Source organism: Melospiza melodia, chromosome 6 (assembly GCF_035770615.1).
Source record: "Melospiza melodia melodia isolate bMelMel2 chromosome 6, bMelMel2.pri, whole genome shotgun sequence".
NCBI lineage: Eukaryota > Metazoa > Chordata > Aves > Passeriformes > Passerellidae > Melospiza > Melospiza melodia.
In genome coordinates this window covers 51,115,492-51,135,656 of record NC_086199.1, presented here as the reverse complement: position 1 = coordinate 51,135,656, position 20,165 = coordinate 51,115,492, and the positions used below count along the sequence as shown (strand labels likewise).

General features: G+C 42.0%; 1 protein-coding gene across 6 annotated transcripts in view; it reads right to left on the bottom strand.

Moving 5' to 3' along the window:
• Positions 1–20,165, bottom strand: part of MICAL2 (microtubule associated monooxygenase, calponin and LIM domain containing 2) — a 92,834-nt gene that overhangs the window by 59,911 nt on the left and 12,758 nt on the right. For all 6 annotated transcript variants that reach the window (XM_063160608.1, XM_063160607.1, XM_063160609.1 and 3 more), the window contains exons 2-13: positions 15,196–15,403; positions 14,446–14,562; positions 13,390–13,491; positions 11,397–11,552; positions 10,092–10,192; positions 7,689–7,946; positions 6,787–6,902; positions 5,708–5,834; positions 5,429–5,519; positions 5,189–5,336; positions 3,156–3,355; positions 2,161–2,273 (exon numbers count right to left, since the gene is read on the bottom strand). In XM_063160608.1, the coding sequence (XP_063016678.1) occupies positions 2,161–2,273; positions 3,156–3,355; positions 5,189–5,336; positions 5,429–5,519; positions 5,708–5,834; positions 6,787–6,902; positions 7,689–7,946; positions 10,092–10,192; positions 11,397–11,552; positions 13,390–13,491; positions 14,446–14,562; positions 15,196–15,403 (1,737 nt within the window). The remainder of the gene's footprint in view (positions 1–2,160; positions 2,274–3,155; positions 3,356–5,188; positions 5,337–5,428; positions 5,520–5,707; positions 5,835–6,786; positions 6,903–7,688; positions 7,947–10,091; positions 10,193–11,396; positions 11,553–13,389; positions 13,492–14,445; positions 14,563–15,195; positions 15,404–20,165) is intronic.

Here is a 20,165-nt window from a genome sequence, read left to right as displayed (position 1 = left end):
CAACTTAAAAAACAAATAAAAGGAGTAAAAGGAATTCCTTAAAAAGAAATAAAGAAAGAGCAAAGAATGCAGGCTTCCTTTTTACATATAGACTGTAATAAATCATTATGCAATGAAGACAAGTAATCCCAAACAACCTGTGGGCAAACACCAAAGGATTCAGATGACAATATTTCAATTACTTTGCTCTACTATGTTGTCTTTCAAGCAGCAGCTCAGTAAAACCCAGCTTTGCACTACCTACAGTCATCAGTCCACCCAGAAAGGGTGAACACAAAGCAGCACAATGTATTCTGCATAATAGCCTGGGCCACATAAAAGCAGATTTTGCTTGAGTGAGTGGAGCAAAGCAAGATGCTGCCTTTCAGAGATGGGGCAGAAAGGACTCTCATTAACACGCTGACTAAGAAGTGAAAGACAAAGCAATTTAATTGCCGAGCAGGACTCCAAAAGGGCTGCGCCCTGCATTGTGTAAACACCTCCATTCATTTATTAGTCTGGAGCACAGGAAATCTCAGTTCCTCTCCAGCCGGGCTGACACTCCGAGGAGAATGGAAAACATGACCCAGCCCAGCACAGGCTGCCAGAACAGCCACAGCCAGCCCAGCTCCAGGCCCCGCTTCCTGGTCTCTCACAGCCCAGATAAGGATCCCTCCTCCAGCCCAATCCAAGGACAAACTGCAAGCCATGGAAGTTCAGAGAGCAACGCTCTCTGCTCTGCTAAAGCCTGGACAGAACATTTGATATATATACACCTTGATAATGCTCAGCACCACTTTCTGCAGGGGAAAGAACCCTAAAACTGAAACCACAGCCAGACCCTGAACTCAAGCAATTGCTTCCCAAGGAGCTTAATTTCTCAGCTAGTTTCAGCTGGTTATGGCACTCCCAAGTCTGTCCTAATCCAAGAACCCTAAGCCACCTTGCTTGGTTTCACAGCCCATCCGTGACAGAGCTGCAAAACCTCGCACACAATGCCTTGTTTCCCAAGCTGATTTGGGAAATAACACTTCCACTTCTCATTTCCAATGGGCTCCCCTGGTGTGAAACCAGAGGGGCCCTTCAAGCAAATCACCTCGTGCTTTCATGTACTGCCAAGAACTCCAGCTCCTGCTATGACAGAAGGCTTATTTCATGACAAGAGGTTAATCAGAGGCTCTATGGCTCAGTAATGGAAAGCTCTCCCCACTGCTAAAAGTCTGTTTACTTCTGCAAACAACTCATTGAAAAACAACACTGTGGTCATGATAAAGGTTTTCCTTCTAAAGAAGTCACCCACAAGAAAAAGCAAAGTTTATTCTGCCTGTTTGGTTTCTCACAGCTTGGCTATCTGGGAACCATGTCACTTAGTTTTGTGTATATGTGGGTGGCAGGAAAAATTATTTCCTAACAAGGATATTTTAAGTTACTGGACAATTGATCGTCCATAGGTTTTGAAAAAGAGTTTGCAGGATGGAAAATATTCAAGACAAAAGTCAGTGTAGGAAGTATCTGGAAATTCTGGAGTAATTCTTCAGGTGAAAAAAATAGAAATCACATTTCTACAAGACAAGAGAGCCACAAATTTAAAAAGCAGTATATTAGAATACTGAGAAATGCAGTAGATGTGTACATGTGTTAACTCAGGCCTCAGCAAAGCTTCAAGGCTCTGTAGTCCTTAATCACAGCATACATGGGCACGGGGTTTTTTTTATAATACAGGGATATAACAGGGCCTGTCAGTAAGTTTTCATTAATAAGTAACCAAGAGAGAAAAGTACACGGGCATGACTAAGAGATTGTTATCCCAAAGTTGCTGATCAACCTGCCCACTGCTTGTCGCCATTGCAGGTTTCCTCTGTAGGAGCTGGAAAGCTTCTCTTCAGAACCCTGACAGCATCCACAAACTGTGCAAATCACTGCTTTTTTCAACAAGCAGCACTCCCTCCCAATCAATAAACACTCTAGCATAGCACTGATTATTTGAACTGGTATAAAATGAAATGGCTGTATATTTAACTCCAGGAATACAGAGCTACAGGACTCTTTCTTACAGGTAGAAATAGCTCAGAAAATTTTAGCAGTGTATATATAAACCCCTTATTTCTGAGTCTGAAAGCTTATTTTCATCTTTTCAGGAAAAAAAAACATTCACAGGGCAAGTCTTGCTTCACAACTCACCTTTGGTACTCGTTTTCTTGGTAAAGTTAAATTGATATAATTATTAAAGATGAAATTTGATGATTTTAGTGAATCAGGGTCATTATTTTCTCCATTTTGCTTCTCAGCAGCATCTGTTGAAAAAACAACTGCTTAGGATATTTACTTAGATTTGTTTTTAAATTATTCTAAGCCAAAGTTTTCCAGTTGAGTGCTGGTAGCAATTATATACAAGAAACACAGACAAATAAAAGTAAATACATACAATGTACAGTGGCTTTTTAAAAAAAGGAAGAGAGAAACACCAGCATCAGTGTGCTACCAGGGAATCACACCAACAACTTGATACATGCCCTCCATGATGTCAAGTAGCAGTTATCCAGCTGCTCCTACTCCCTGAAACCACCAAGGACCCACAAAACCTTGGTCTCCAATCAAATTCTCCCCCATTTCCTGTGTTAAGCCCGAGGTAACTCTTGCAGGCCTGAAGGGCTCTGCTGGTGATTTGTGGGAGCAAACAAACTCCACAGCTTTTGTGGAAGCTGTAAAGCCGGTATGTTTATTACAGTGCTGGATGTGGGGATCATCACCCTAACATGACATGCATGCCTCTGGGAACTCCAGATCCTTTTTTATCTCCCTCTCAAACACATATGCATGCAATGTCACACTAAGTTCATTTTACTGATTTCATGTGATATTTGCCACTAATTCTTCTTTATCAGAAAGAACTCCTGGCTCATTTTGACCCTGCTCTGTCTGTCTGCCCCCTCCTTATCTCTGTCCTTCAGCTGAAGCTATTTCTCTGAGCATAGGGTTTTGCGAGAACAGGCAGTCAGACTAAACAGCCATGTTTGCAAACTACAGATTCAAAGATGTACATTTCGCCTAAATCAAAATAGTTTGATTTAGGCGAAATAGGATTTCTATTCTGGAAAATTCCTACTGTGCCTCAGTGGGAAAAGCCTGTCGGCTGGAGAGCAGTGCCCATCAGCCGCTCGGGGCGTGGCGCTCACCGACTGCGCGCAGCGGCGTGCCGCGGAACAGCTCGTAGAACTTGGACAGGTAGAGCACCATGCTGAGCTTGTCGGGCTCCCCGGCCGAGCCCAGCTCCTGGCCCGTGGTCACCGGGGGGATGCCGAACTCCCGCTCGGCCACGTCGAAGGCCAGCTGGTTGTTCCTCACCGCGTCCTCTTCGTTCAGCGCCTCGAAGTCACTGCGGGGACAGACAGACAGCGGCATCGCTCGTTCCCGCTCCACTCGGGGACGCACCGCGCTCCCGTGGCACAGCAGCACCAGCATCTCACTGGGCCAAAGCTACAAGAGCCTCACACAAATCCCCTCATTGTAAATACTGACTTTGCCAGGAATGGAATTTAAAAGCTTTTTCACTGAACTGGTCCTTGATGTGGCCCCACAAAAAAAAATATCTTTTATTTATTGGAGAGACACAATTCTTCCTCAGAAGTGCTAATAAACCTTTTCCTTCTCCAAATACAGCTGAACTACTACAGACTTCATCCATTAGCAAGAGATTACTTAGGTTCAATTAGTTTTATAAATCATCAAAGCCAGGAGGAAGACATTTAGGACAGCATTCTATGGAAGTAGCATATTATGTGTGTGCACACACACGCACAGACACTACCTTTCCTTTTTTAACGTGTTACACATACGGTTTGAGCAGGGACCTCCTGCCCAGGTCATAACTTAATTTAGCAGTGCACTAAATAAGTGCATCACACATCTGGAACTCTGTTATTCACTCTCTAATCCATTTTCTATGAGATCTATTCTAAGACTCTGATCTTTTGAACAGCTTCCAAAATTCATGATTAAAATAAACATGTAAATAAATTACAAAGCTCCAGGCAGGGAAGTTTCTTTCTCCTCACAGTGGAATGCGAGTTTTTGAATTCCCAAAGAATTTCTCCTCTTCTCTCACCCACCCACTGCCCATTTCTGGAGCTAGGAGCTGTCACTGGCAGCCACCTCTCCTGCCTGCCTAGCTTTCATCCAGCCAAGTCCTTCAGCAGGCTCACTGAATGCAAGAAGCCAACAAGATCCAAACACAACATTAATTGAACAGCAGGAGGTCTGTTAGCTCAAGATAAATTTATCAACCTTGTAGAGAGCACTGTAGAGAACATGTTTTCCACAGTCAGCAAAGATTACTTTGCTTTCTGTATCCACTCTCCCAAAAACATCCAGAATTCTAATTCTTTTAAACCAACCCAAGGCCAAAAAAAAATTCCTGTTCTTAAAATCTCAGCTCTTCCTCTGGCAAAACTGTACAAACAAGCACTCTAGGTACCACTCCTATTCTTTTCCAATTTATCACACCTCATAAAAAAGTTCAATCATTCCTTTCATTTACCCACAATAAAGGGAGGATAACAGTAATTCATGTGTGACTCCTAAGGCTCTGCAGGAAGACAAGAGAATGCATCCACTGCATTTTGGAGACTGGTGAGAAGAGAGAGTCACCCCGCGGACTGCACCCAGCAGTGCCAGCAATTGCTATTTCCTGACACCTGTTACACACTGACCTTCCTGTATCTAACTATGGGACATTACAAAATATTCAGATGCATGGAGTTGGGGCATGCAGCACTAGGACCCCAGAAACTGTGCCAGAAGGGGAATGCTGGCTTACACACAAGCCCTAGGGCAGTTAATTTTCAAGGCCCAGCCCTTGCTTTGCCCAAGTGAGAGGACTCTGGGCTCTCCTGGACAGAGCTGTGCAAAATCTCCATCTCCACAGTCCAACATTTCCCTCTTTGACTGTCACAAACACGATAAATCATAGGGTTCAAAACCCTCCTACCTCTTTGAAAGCACATCTGTTTCATTCTAAACAGCATGCAAGGACATCTAGAAGAAACACAGCAAACCCAACCCCATCCTTCCCCCCTCCACACCTGGCCATGGTGTGCAGTTCCTTGCAGAAAGCAGCCACACAAGGGGACTGCAGAGCGCCAGGGCTGCCCTGGTCTTACCCTGCCCTTTGCAAATGCCTCAGCCAAGGAGTTCCCCTGCTGTCACTTACATGAGGTCAGGCCTGAAGCGATGGATGATGGCACACAGGGCAAGGCCACTTTTCCAGGAGCTGGTCAGGTCAGTGACGTTGACGTTTCGGTATCCCTCCGTCTGCTTCTGGCACCACGTCAGAAGCTTGTTAGGTCGAATATCTGACTCTGCAGAAAGGGGAAAGCAAACCTTTCAGTCAGCTTCTCATGCTCAGAAGGCCACAAATGTTAAGCCACAGCAAACAGGAGATGCCACTTACCCTGTCTTGTGAGGTTCACTGATCTTCTAATGGAGCTCACTCTCTCAAGAGGACACTGCTGTAGCTCATTGGTAACATATAATTGTCTCACCTACAAGGAAAAGCAATCACCAGCATAACATCAGACAAAAAACCAGTTCTGTTTCCAGGTTAACTTTATCAGCAGCTGGTTCTAAATTAAGGAGTCTCCTGAAGATTTTGTTTACACACCCCTTGCAGCCCTATTTACTCTTGATAAAATAAGAACTGATTTCACAAACAAGTCTTTTAAGTACTGACCTGGTGAGGTCGAACACAGCTCGAGTTCAAGTTTGGGTATCTTGTTCCTGGGTCAATGGTGTACTGGTCAAAGTTCTTATTAATGTTTTCAGGGGTCGTCTGAGGCAAGAGTCGATAAATGCTCTCTCTTGGAGAGGAAAAAGATGCAAGATTTATGTATTAAAAAAAATATTTATTTATAAAAGATTGGGGGTTTTTTGCAGCTGCCTAAACTTCATTTTGTTTCTGCCAGGACAAGTGTTAGGGACCAAATGCATAATGTATCCATCCCATTCCTTATCCCCACTCAGCAGAAGAATGCCAGACAGAAAAAGGACAAGACGGACACTTAGAGATTATGCCCACATTTTCCTGAGGCAGGAAGTGAGCAAGAAAAAGGAGGAAAAAAAAAAAAAGAGGTTACATCATCTAGTCATCTGGTTTTGCTTTAACATCTACTCAAGAAGTAACTTTTTTACCACATAATAGCACTAAATCCTGTCATCCTGCAATTCCTACAACCACCACAGCTTTTTTTTATGCTGTTCAATTTTCCATTTGGGATTAGGCCATGTTTCAGTCATCCCACAGGCTTCTACCTTAAAAATTCCCAAAGTGCAGTAGTTAGTAGAGCTCCTGCTTGCATTCCCACAACCATGACTCTTCCCCAAAACAGCCTGGGCAGCTGTAGGAGAGCAGGGTGGCTGCCAGCAGGACCTAAGTCAGCAAATTCAACCATCAGACCATGATGACGCCAAGACTGCTGCTGTACTTAGCAACAGATTTTGTTGCTCCAGTCAAAAAAAGTTTCTGGTGCAGCATTATAATAATTCTCCACATATTTATCAGCCTAAAGAGAGCACCACTATGCCAAAATGCAGTTAAAATCACAGAGACCAACTCTGAAAGCTGTTACTGTTGAAGAATTTAATACAAGGTCTCTTTGGTCTATTTCTTTAAGGACCACACTTTAGTGCCATAAATCAGTGATTTAAACCCTAACACTATTTCTCCTGATAGCACTCTGACATCCCCTGCCTTGCAGGCCTGCAGTGGCTCTTTAAAAGGCTGGGAATGCCGGGGAGCAGAGCAGCACTCACCGTTCAGCCAGGATCTCCAGCGGGGGCTTCCCCTGCGCCCAGCCCCGCACCATCCACGCCGTGTCAAAGGCAGCCAGGAAGCCTCGTGCACAGCCAGTGCCCATCGGCCAGAAGGGCTGCAAGGAGCAGTGACACTTTAGTTCTCTGCACTTCCTAAGTTCTTACTACAACAGCAACCTTCAGTGTCAGTTTGGAGTCCAGGGTTACATACTGTCTAGGAAAAATAGCCCAGAAAGAGTCAAAATGCACCACAGGTTTTAAATGTGCCTCTCCTTTAAGTCTTAGGCAGGGGAAGAAGATTACTTTTTTCACTTTTTCCTTTTTTTAAACTTCTATATATAGAAACAAATTTCTTAGCCCTAAAAGGTGTAGGCTGAGAATAAAAAGAAGACTCAAGAATGATTTAAGGAAAAAAAGATGCTCTTTTCACCTCCTAAATTTGCTTTGGACTGCTCTTTTCAAATGCCTCAGGCTGTCAGCATGAATTTAAAAAAAAAAGTTGCAGCATACACTTTTCACTTCAGAAAGAAAAACAAGGGAACATACTAAGACAAAGTGACTGTAATAATAATTTGGATCAAGTTTTTGTCTATGATGGAATTCAGTAAAATTATGCCATGCACCCAAGCTGAGGACACGGAGCTCACAGTTTTCAGACAGAAACACAACTTGCATAAAGCAAAATGGGATCTCAGCCACAGGCTGCCAGCCAAGCATTAGCTATGACAAACTATGGCATAATAAAGGAGAAAAGAAAAAAGGGGGAAAATCTATTCCAAAGAAGGCACCATTGTTTCAAGACATGTAAAAGAGGACATTTTATACAGGAGGCTAGATTGAATGGTTGGATTAAGGAAGTAAAAAACCTGAAAATACTACTTGGAAGGTAATCCAAGATATACCTCAAGCAAACTATCTCCAACAAGAGCCACCAGGAGCTGATGTCTGTGCCTCTCTCTCACCAGCGCAGCGTTTTCAGATGCATACATGGAGGTAAAATCAAACATTGCTACATCTGGTTGGCCATAATGATTAATTGCAAAATCCAAGGAAGGCAGCTGGTAGTTGGTTGCAAAGTCAGCAGCTTCTCTGGCGTAGGACAGCAAATTGCTCTGGTTCACATTTTCCCCACAGAGCAGCAGCTCAGTGTCAACAGAGTCCTGCAAGGAGAGAAGGATGTGGGATGAGAGACTCCAGTGTCCTCTCTGAACTGGAACACTGCAGTCTCACAGCAGGACTGGGAGCCACACATCTCACAGCAACAAGAAACAAGTGACACTCGTCATCTCCAAAAAGCCAATGCACAAGCACAGGTACTGCCCCAAACAGAAACTTCCTTGCCCACACTGAACGAGCAGCTTTGTTTGCAATGGAAAATTACAGCTCCTCCTGGTTCCTTGGTGATGTGATCTTTTCAGAACATTACTTCCCTCACATCAAAAGATGTCATCTACATCACTGCAATGCTTTTCTGCACACGTACACCCCCCATCTGAAACCACAGGAGAGCAGAAGCACTGATGCTGTGACATGGAGGCTCAGCCTCAAGGCTTGACTCGACATCTCAGTAACAACTTCACACTCAAACCTGGACTGTAGCAGCTTTTCTGTTCATTTTTGGGCCAGGTTTTTCCTTGGGGAGAGAGGTAAAGGACCCTGCCTTTATAGGTCATCCTACTTAAAGGCAGTGATTATTAATGAGGCAGGTTCTATTTCCAGACTAATCATGGATGAGACCCCTAATCACAGATGATACCACAGAACTGCTATTAGCCCAGTTGCACCAGACACACTGGGGTGGTTGATTTTTTTTCCATTCAGAGCTGAGTAGGTCATGAAAACAGCTCTGATGAGCCACAGCTGCTGCTCCTCTGCTCCAAACTCCCCACAGATCCCCTGGGACTGCCCTCACCTACAAACACGAGCCCCACAATCTCAGGGCCTACACATATCAGCAGTGATGAATCATCTCGAAAATATCATCTTAAACAGACACCTATTTATGGAAACAGACACAAAATCACAGAAAGTAAAGAGGATTTCAGAAAATTGCTTGAAATGAAAAATACACAATTGATATTAGTCCCTCCATTTCCAAGCTGTTATAACTTCAAGTGGGGTTCAAGTAATCTAGTGAGCCTGGAAGAAACTGAACTCAATGTCATAGGTCATCTTTTACAGAACCACAGGTATGTGAAAAATGCCATGGGGCTTTTATTTATTTATTTTATTTATTTTATTTTGTGTTACTTGGTGCATTTACTGTAAAGTTGAAATTACTTGCACTTAGTAGAAAAGAAAAAAAAGAATAAAAAGGGAAAAAAATTGCCTATGTTTGAACAAAGCTTGAGGCCAATGAACTCCAGGAGGTAGAAGATGGTGGGTTTGATTTACCAAAGCCCATTAACAGTTTAAGTTAGAATGCAAAAAAACTTGATATAATATTTCCTGAACACCATCCCTTGCAAGCTCTAGTGGCACTGCATTTAGACCAAGGGGTTTGACCCTTCCTCTCTCCTGCCCTGGTTGGTCATGGACAGCAACTCTGCCCTGGGAGCCCCTGGCCTCCAAAAGGGCAGGGAATCATGGCCCTGAGCTGAGTGGTCCTATCAGAAAGCCAAAAGCCCTCTTAACAGCTCCCCACAAGTACTTCCTTCAGGAAATTACACTTGGCTGTTTTGGCACTGCTTTGCTTTCCAAGAAAAATTGAACTCTTTTGGGTTTCCAGAAAGGGAAATTTAAGTGGTGCCATAACACTTCCTAGAAACAAAAGAAAATAAGCCCTGTATTTTACAGAAGAAGAAAAAAAAGAAAGAAAAAAAATACCTCAAAATCACACATACCCCTGAAAGGCCAGGCCATCATGTTTATAGCCTTCTTCTTTTATGTTTCACCCATTTTAAAGAATTTGCAATTTAACCTAGGGTAGGTTTTTACACTTCCTTACTTGCCTGATAAAACTGAATATAGCTGTGCTAAGTTCACCCTTAAATAACTGAGGTTTTATTTTCTGCTGTGATGATCCCACCATGAATTTCCAAGGTGAGTCAAGATCCCATTTCAGCCAGTTTCAAAACTGATTAATTTAGGAAGTATTGTTTTCAGTTCTCTATTGAAACTTTGAGCTGACTGAAGGGAAAAAGCAAATCCTAAAAATGTCAGAGTAAGATCCAAGTGGCCTGAGCTTGAATGAAGTGATTAAGTCTATAAACACCCTGTCTAACATCCAGCAACATTTATGCAGATGTTCACACTTACTCTGTGCCAAGTAAATAAAACAAGGTTTAGCCAGCATTTTTACATACGTTAATAATCACTCCTTTGTCCAGAAGACTCTGCTTTTTTGCTGTCATCACAAAATAATGCGTGCTGTCTTTATAGTAAACAATATTCTCCAGGTCAATCCCTGAAAAGAGAGACAGACACATTTGTCACTGAACGCAGAGCTCTGCCCGTGTCATTCACCAACAGCACAGGACTGATCCCAGCAGGTGCCTTTCCTTCTTGGGCTGCATCCCCTCTCCCAGCTGGGATGAAGGATTAGAGGGCAGAATGCTGTGAAACAAAACAAGAGAGGACAGTGGTCCCAGCCTATCACTGTGGGACAAAAAGTAACACAATGCAGACATGCAGCTCTTCCAAGGCCAGAAGAGAATTTTTAATTTCTGACTCCAACATTTATAGATTTCCAAAAGTGACAGTGGATTGGAGGGTGACAGTGCCACCTCTCCAATGACACTGGACAAACCAACAGTCCATCAAATTTCTCCTCCTCCATAAAAGAATGCAAAACAATGAGTTATTTACATAAAGTGTGTGAGAAAGTTTGTTACAATAATCAGAAGGCTTAGAAAAACTTAAAAAATCAGGGTGACATCACCCAATCGCAGTTTTTTCTCAGCACAGTTTAAAGTTACTCAGCATTCTTTCAGGGAACATCTAGTTAACTACAGCATTAACAGCTCCTGAGGTAGAACTGGGTGCCAAGGGAGCAAAGTGTTTTTCAGGTTGCCAGGGCTCTGGCACTGGGTCTAACCAGGGGGTTTGGTTTCAATTACAATAGTAATTTTTTTTAAAAAAACAGTGAATGCAACTATTCTGAACCCCCTTTCCATTAAGATGTGTTTCACAGTTTATATTTTTAGTATTTATGGCAGATTCTAGGTCTTCTCAGTTTATCAGCTCCACACATCAAAAAGCAAGAATGAACTCCTCCCAGAAGGGCAGAGATTTTTTCAAAGGGTTTAAGCTGTTCAGCATGTGAACGGATAGAAACAAAACAAATCATGTCTTAAGGGAAAATCTCTGGGCCCTGAAAATGCTCTTCCAAATTTGTTCAACATAGCAGAAATTTTTGCAGTTGAGAAAAATTTAAACACTAAAACAAGCCATGATGTGGCAACACCCAAGCTAAAAAAAAAAATCCCACTGTACCATAAATGGACACCTCCATCTGCAAGCTTCTGACATCAACAATATTTTATCACTTGGAAATATTTTACACAGATTATTCAAAACTGATGATACCAGTAACAAGAGGGTGGCCTGGCACATAGAGTTCCCCTGCTGCATCTTGTATTTGGTAGTGGAAAAAATGAGGATGCACTCACCCGTTTCCTCTTTCAGGTCCTGGAAGAACTTCTGATTGAAGATGAAAGCAACCCCACTGATTTCTTCTACCTTGGCTTCTGCAGTTGTATTTCTGTTTATGAAATTGGCAGTGATTGCTATAGCCAGCTTTCCACGAAATTCCTTCCTCCTGAAGCCTGCGGAGCAGACAGGAATTAAAACCACTGCAAACCTCAGACTGGACTTTCAGGGAGGGTCAGCTCAAGGCAGCTCAATGTCTTTCCTACACTTCATCAAACAACATGCCGTCAGTAGATTCCACCATGCCTCCAAAATTCCTTTGAATGTAAAGAGTCTTTTCTCCCCATTTTCAGCTGCAAAGCTAGAGCAGCACTGCATTCAAGATAAAGTCTCATTGAAAAATGGTTGGATGGGGAACTAAGGGAAGAATTTCAGGAAAAACTATGACTAAAGAAAAACGTGAATTTTTTTTTTTTTTTTACATGTCTGGGAATATAACAGGTCAATTTCAGTGGAGGGAGACATTTTTAACATGCTAAATGGCAAGTTAGGTATTTCTTATATAGGCAATAAACAGCTCTTGAAAAAATATGCAAGAGATCAGCAGTCAAAAAGCAGCAGAGAATGATGTGAAAAATAGAAACCTCTGTAGCAGAGCTTAGGTGCACACACTACCAGCTAATGAGGTTTTCCACAGGTATTTGGAATTGAAAAATATTTAGTGGGTTAACTGTTTATTACCAAGGTGAGACCAACTGAGAAGCTCCTTGCTCCATCTTTGCTTTCACTTTTCACTGAAAAAAGCCCTCTGAGCCACAATCCTGCAGTCACACATTGAAGTTTTTCCATCTGTATGTTCCCCTCATCTGTTACTAAATTATGAAGTAGAACAGAGGATCCTTAGTGTATTTTTGGCTCACTGGAGATGGCATCATATGAACGCTATTTTATAGCAAGAAATAAATTGGTTATGGATTTTAGTCTCTGTGCTTCTTGATATGCTCTCGTTATTTCATTGGGATAGATTTGATAAGACAACACCAGCTTCTGTACATATGTTCAGCGCACCTATCACTCCCCTAGAACCTGGTATGATGATAAACATTAACCTCTTGATAGAGTCTGCAGGTGAGGTAAGAATAATTAGGTTTTGATGGTGCCTGACTATTTAAACAGTGTTTTATGGGGGACAGCCAGATAATAGTGTAGGGAAATTTCCAGTACAGCATTATAAGGATTAACTGGGAGCACATTGTAGTTGGCAGATAAAAGAATAAGCAGACAAACTATGAAGCCAATAAAAAAAAAAGGAAAAAGTGTACTTAGAGAATGGAAACTGGCTTGGATATAATTAGAGTTAAAAGGGAAATGCATAATTAAGTAAAAGGTTTGTTCCTGTGATGCAGGAGCAGCTTAGCCAGTGTCTCTCTAAGAAACACAGCTCAGGTGCTCTGAATTCTCAGCAGTGACTCAAGTTCAGGAAACATTTACACCCTCCACTCCCACAAACCTTAGAGCTATTTATTACCTTTTACCATTGTTTCTAAAGGAGCTGCTTCTGAAGTTCAGTCTCATTTACAAAGAAGTAAAGCCTCTGTTGCCTTCATTAAATACCTGACAGTCACCTTTTAGTCACGAGTTCAAGCACATAGGGCAAATTCACAGCACAACAGCAAAGGCTATGCCATTCCTGACCTATATCTTGTCAGCTTCCTTCAAGTTAAATCATCATATAATTACTTAACCTTGAAGCAAGCCCAATGGCACCACAATGCATTCTGTATGCACTGCAAACACACAGAGCTCAGAAGCAGTAATGACATTAAATGTCTTTTACTTTGAGCTATAACTTACCAACAAAACCAAAAGGTACCACATAAAATAACAGCTTTCACACAGACTTCCATGGATTGAAAGGTAACCTGCTGCTTTGTTTCTTTCTTTGCTCTGACTTTCAGATCTTTCAAGGTACCCTAAAGACAGTAATAAGGCTAAAAACACACATTCACTCACCTTCCAATGTGTTCCTGCGGCCGTCTGCACCAATGATAACATCAAATTCATACTCTGACAAAGGGTGATCCATGGGGAGAAATTCAGCTCTCCAACCCATCTCTGAAAACACAAATAATATTTATTAATTCTTCAGTATTACAACAGAGAAGAGATTTCAGAGTCTGAGGAAAGGGCACTGAGATACAGGGGTGCATCTCTCATTCTCTGGATCACCTAATGCAGCAGCTTCCTCTCAGAGCCACACCACAAGAAGATGCTCAAGCACTTGATTCTCACAGAAACAACGCCTCAGCCACATTACCAGGGCAGTACATACATGTGCTTACTGCAAGAACGAACTGGCTACTAAAAGAGGAAAAATAGCATTCCATCATCAGTGCTTTTGTCTTCTAAATAGAAATTAAATGGAAGCTTACTCACAAAGCTAAATTTATTCTTTTTACAAAGCTGATTATGTAAAAGTGTTTGTACTGTCCGTGTTTTAAAATTATATATACTTTATTTAAACTAATCTACTTGTTCTGCTGTCACTATGTGACCCTTTGAAGAGATACCACAGAGTTTAAATTAAAATTTTAAAATATTTTAGTGATACTACATCTAAAAAAACTAATATTAAAAAAAATAGAGAATTAGAATATTTTTCTATTGTTTAAAATTCTTGCATAAGAATGCTGATAAGCCTCTGTGTGCCAGTGGGAGTTATATCAAATGTGAATGCAAAAACAAGGCCCTGGGCACTTCATCCATCCTCAATATTTATATTATCAAGAAGATCCTGAGAAGCCACACCAGACTCCCTACAAAGCCTCAAACACATGCCAGAAGGTATAGTGCAAAACCTGAGCTTCTCAGCCTGGGTTGTGTTTTAAGATTTATCAGTGCTCTGTCACACTGATACTCATCACACTGCACAGAACAAGGATGGCTGAGTAAGAAGGGCAAAAAACTCTTTATTTCTGTAAACAGTGTTGGACTGCCTTATGCAACTTCACGTAACACCTGGCACAAAAAGAAGTTGCTGTGAGCAGAATGTATTATGATAAATAATACTTTGGTTTTCTTGATCTTCAGGAGGCTCCAGGACTTTCACGAATTCCAGGTTCACATGAATTTCTACTCCAAGGATAAGTGCAACTTTGAAGAGGATGAGTTGAAGCTGTCGAATACCTGTGGAGAGCAAGTGACAAAGATGTATTTGATAAGTAAGCAACCCCAGCTGCCACCAGCCTGCTAGAGAACTGAAATTCATTGTTACCACAAGTGTGTAGCATTTCTATTTCCCATACTGTAATGAATGCAAACATAGCAACTACCACAGGATGTTGTTCTCTTCCACCTCCCCTTCCTCTTGCAGCACAATCTTGTTGGCAAAACTCATTTCAGCTGAGTTTCTTAGAATGCTTTTGTAGAGGTTTGCCTCTTGATGATATTTAAAATGTGCTAACCAGCACATTTTAGAATACAAAATTTTACAGCATATTTCCCTGTAAAATAGTCCGCTCTGTTATTTGTGTCTACCTTCAACATACTGGAATAAATATCAATATTCTTCACACCTCATAATCAAAACCTGTTGTTTAACCATACCAGACTAACAAGAAAATCTGCTCCATAAGACTGTGTCTTATTCTATTTCCACCTTGCTTAAACAAGACCATTTTTTTTCCTCTCTGTGCACACATGCACTGGCACATGGCTAAAGTAGATGAACTTTCCGCCAAACCACGAATGTCTCCACCAATCTTCTGATCCTGGCAAGCTCTTATCTCAACAGCAGTGCCCATGCCCTCAGATACTTACTGATGTGATCAATAGATCCTGCGCAGAACTTGCCATAAAATTTCTTTGCTCCCAGTCCCCGAAGGTCGTGGATGGTGAAGGGCCAGAGGTGCAGCACGTTGTTCCTGGAGAAAGTGTCCCGCTTCTCCACCACAACAACCTTGGCTCCCAGGAAGGCAAGCTCTATGGCAGTCCGCAGGCCACAGGGGCCACCTCCAATAATTAAACACTGGCAGAGAAAAGGAGGGGGTGGGACACAGGGTTTTGGATTACTTCCACACAGTTTTCACCTTACTCTGGTTGGTATGACTTGAAATACAACTAGACTTGCACTACTGAGAGCACAAACAAGTAATTTACTTAAATCAACGGAATTTTTCTTGTATGTGGTATTCAGCCTATGTAAAAAGAGGATAAACTGTGCTTAATGCAGACACAAAAGCATCTGATGAAGAGAAGTAAGAGAAAAAACAACAAAAAGCCGAACATTTTTGAGCATCTGCTTGCACATTTCTAACCCTCATTTAGCGCTTCTCAAGTGCTTGCAGCTGTTTCTCAACAGCATTACAGTTGTGTAAAAGGGAGGGGAAAGGAAATAAGTGGTCTTAGTGTAGGCTTTTTTTATTTTAAAGAGGAAATGGGTGTACATTTACTAGATTTGTTGAACAAACCCACGATAAGCCAGTAGCCTTACACTATTAGCTACTCTCTTTCAAGTGAGGGTGGATGTAACAGCCTGGTTCACCCACTGATGTAAGGAGGACATGCCAAAGGAACTCAGCAGACTTGCCCTCCTCTGCCAGGGCCAGGGAACTCATCCTGTCCTATTCCATTTCACCCAGTGCTAAACATCCTCACTTTCAGGAAAATCACACTTCAGAAGCTTAAATCTATGTTGGAAGAATCTCTTCCAAAACAATTACAGAGGATTCCTGCCCAAATTTTAGTTGACAGCTGTAATTTTTCACAGACCAACGAGGAAAGGATTTCCAGAAAGCAAACTAATTAAACCCCAAGCTATCTAGTGCTTACATTCCCTTGACTGATTACTAAAACCTGATTAGAAGCAGTCTTATAGCTGGACAATGCTGTTGTTCCCTATCTCCTACGAACCCCTTCCACTCCTCCAAACGCCCCCAGATTTCACAAAATCCCTGCTGTGAGTTCCAGCTGTGCCATGGCTGGAGCAGGGACAGCTAAGGTGGGTCTAGGAGGATGGGAGAGCTGCAGCACAGCCAAGCTGGGCCGTGCTGCCCATCCCAGACCTTTGTGTCAGAGGCCAGACACGCTGCTGGGTGTCCCACACACAGAGCCAGGCACTGACTGCAGTTTCAAAGCAAGCACGGGCTCTATCTGCAGCCTCGCTGGATTCCAGTCTGGTTCCCGTTACATTGCAATTGCAGAAAGTAGAGTCATTTGTTTATTTTGGTTTGGTCATCATTTGTTTTCAGATCCAACAACTTGAGCAGAAAGTATCTGGTGCTGACTTCTGTCCAACCCAAATCATAGAAGTGCAAAAATGTCTTTTTTCAATTTAATAAATAATTCTAATAAATTCCCATTGAAAAAGAAACTCCTGTGAGGTGCTTTGGCTTTGCTTTAGGCAAGTGTTTTGTTAACCAGAGATATTAAAGTTAGGCTGTTGCCTTAGCCACTTGGCTTTGTTCCTTGTAAAAGAACATATTTAATTCACAATTTCTGAAGAACACTCCTCGCTGCATGATGAATACTAAAAAAAAATAAAAATCAACAGATGTAACAATATAAAGGAAGACTAATAGAGGGCACATGAAGCCTAGCTGAAGAGGACCTTTTTGCACATGCTCCTTGTGATTAGCATGGGAACTCTGAGGTCTGACAAGTGAGTGACTCAATTGAGCCTTCACAGCTTCCAGTCATGTTGAGCAGGCAGTCAGAACCATTTTACAAAGCAAGCCCATACATGGTCTGATAAGGTGAGGCTGGTTTTTTTTTCGCTTACAAGCTGTATTATATATAAATAAATGCAACTTTAAAGAAAATAAAAAATAAAAAGAAACAGCAGTCTTTGGAGATTTAGTCATAGCAGACCCTGCCAAGTAACAAAACCCGCACAGAAAACCCTTCGTTCCTCCTGGTGCTTTGCAACACACTATGTTAGCATTTTAAGGAGGATTCTGCCCTCTTCCCTCCTCCTATCACATTGACAAAGTACCTTCATAATTGCATAGAGACACTATGAAAAATGGTTGTATGTTTGCCACCACCCGTGGTTACCTCCAGAAACACATTTATCTACATCTCAGAGCTATTTGTTCTAAGATTTATTGAGGACGCTTCCTGCTGGTGTAGAATTTACTCTTGGCACTTCTTCATCTAATTTTGAAACTTCTGAGGTCAAAACCAGTACAAAATCCTTGCAAAAGTAATTCTTACTACATTTGTGTTCCTAACTTTATTAAGCAAGGGAAGGGCCCATGCCACTCCCCTGTGGTCTGCCTGCCAACAGACTCCCAGAAGAAACCTTCCTGCAGCCAGACTAGCAGGAACTTTGAATGGCATCCTATTTTCCCCTCCTGTTATCCCAGCCTCCTGGCTCATCAGGGCCTGCTTTTGGAACTAATTTCTTGCAATTTAACACAAATCATGACAGCTGGCATCACACAGGGAGTCTCAAACAATCAATCCTGAATGAACAAATGCCAAGGGCTTCTTGACATCCCCATCACCATTCACACATCAACTGCCTTTTAACAGTGCCAGATCATCTCCCACAAAGCTAAAGGACAACTTGACTTTTCAAAGCATCTCTCACAAATTATCCCAAGTAACAGTTGCTGAAAAGAACAGACAAAGAGCTTTTGCATATTTCTTGCTCAAGCTGGAAACGAAGGGAGAAAGTCTTGTTTAGTTTTATGGAAGAATAAGATCATGACCAGACTTCTATAACCTGCCTGAAGAATCAGTATCATGTTGGATGTTACATCTTGTTTTACCACTGAGATAATAATACTGAGAGAAGACATTTTTCTTGGTGAAAACCTCCTAGTGCAAATGGCTGATCTTCTGCCTGCAGATGTGCATGAATATTTTCTGTCAAAAGAGAAGCTTCATTGAATTTAACATATTTCCCAAGAACAGCACCTATGTTAAGGCAAAATTACAGAAAGAATATGGGTTACAAAATTCCCATTGAATGAAACTAATGTAAGTTTCCAGGCCAGTAGTAATTGCCTAGTGACTAACTTGAGACTATTTCAGTTTAAATTCATACTTAATAAGTAAAGGATGGACATTTTTGCACTTCACAATAAAACACTAATAAGCCTATGCATATTTTATAAAAGTTGTTTATTCAAGTTGCTGAGTAAATAGTCTGTTTCTATGATACTGTTAAAAAGTATTGTACTCTTCCCTAAAAGATGATTGTTTCTGTATAAATCTTGTCCCACACTACAACCAAGCACAGTACACAATGCATTATTTATTTTCAGACAGAAATAGAATAGAACTTCACTGATTTTTTCCTTGTGCAATTTAAATGTATCAGAAATTTTCACTTATATTTACTAATATAAACACACATAGCATTTGGTAAGTCTCATAAGCTTGATTGCACTCAAGGGTCAGGCTGACTGTAAGAGATGCTACTTCCTCTCTCTATGTTTGGGAAGAGCAGTGCCTTGAAAATCTCCAGGAAATATTCCCAGTGCTGAGCTAAATGGCAGCACAAGTCACCTCTCCAATAGCAGAATGGCTTCTGTGCCAGGCACAGGATTTTGATATGATCTCCTGTAGATAATGTACTCAAAATAGGAGGGAAGGGAGAGGGCCTCTTGCAATCCCTCCTTTCCCCTGCTATTAAATCAGCAGCAGCCTGTGAATCCAGGCACCTGCATCCCCTTGTGGAAAAACCATATGCAGTTAAACAGCTGAACATCACCACTATGTTTAACAAAAAATACCCAAACAAACAAACCAAAAAAACTCCAAACCAACAAACAAAAAACCCCCACAACAACAACAAAAAATGCAAAAAAACCCTACCTCAAAATAACACTCTACAACAACCCAGTCACAAAAATCTCATCCACTATAACTGAAAGGCTGAATCTATTCATTGACCTTGAAAAATTAAAAAAACATTAGCTCTCAGCATTTAGATGCTCCAGGAATCTAGCAGGTGGTAGTAGCATGGGGGTGGGAGATACAACAAACAGCATCTCTTGGCATAGCTAAGAGCAGACAAATCCTGTTGTGGCCCAGTGCGTTATCCCATTGCTGTCATCCCACTCTAAACCCCTCACTCCTCTCCTGTCCAAGGTACCCAAATATTAAATTCATCTTGGAAAATAAGGGGGTGTTAAATGATGATCCACTCCCTGTATGTCCTTGGGATGAAGACAGAAGCTTCAATAACTCCAGGAATCCAAGATTTCCTCATTTCTGCCTTTCAGCTGTTTTGGAGGTGATAAAAAGGGGATTATTTTTAGCCTCCAGCTCAACAACAGTTGGACAGACACAGGCACACCCTTCATTGTCTTGCGGCATGCCAAGCCAGAAGCATCACTGCTACTCTTCAGTGGAAATGGTGAAAAACCAGCAAAACCCATCTGCCCAGGTTACTGAACTGCCTTTAGCCAAACCACCAAATGGAAACTGAACTACAGGCATGGATCATGCTCCCAGAAAGGAGCAGAAAGGGGGGGGCTTTCCCACAAGCCTCAAAGCCCCCTGATCCTCACAACCACAGGTGCCCTCAGCAGCTGTGGGCCTCCCCACCCAGTGACAGGAGGCTCTGTGCAGGACACAGAAGGACAGTGCTTTGCTTTTCCATGGCAAACATTCATTTCCATAGTCACCAGGTCGGGGACCATGAGAGAAGACAACTTTCACACCGGCCCAGGCCTTTGTGCAACACCCAGAGTGACAGGGGTGCACCAAGGACTAATTAGGCTGATTCCAGAGGGTCACATCCTGCATGGATTTGGACAAGTGCTTATTGGTGATGG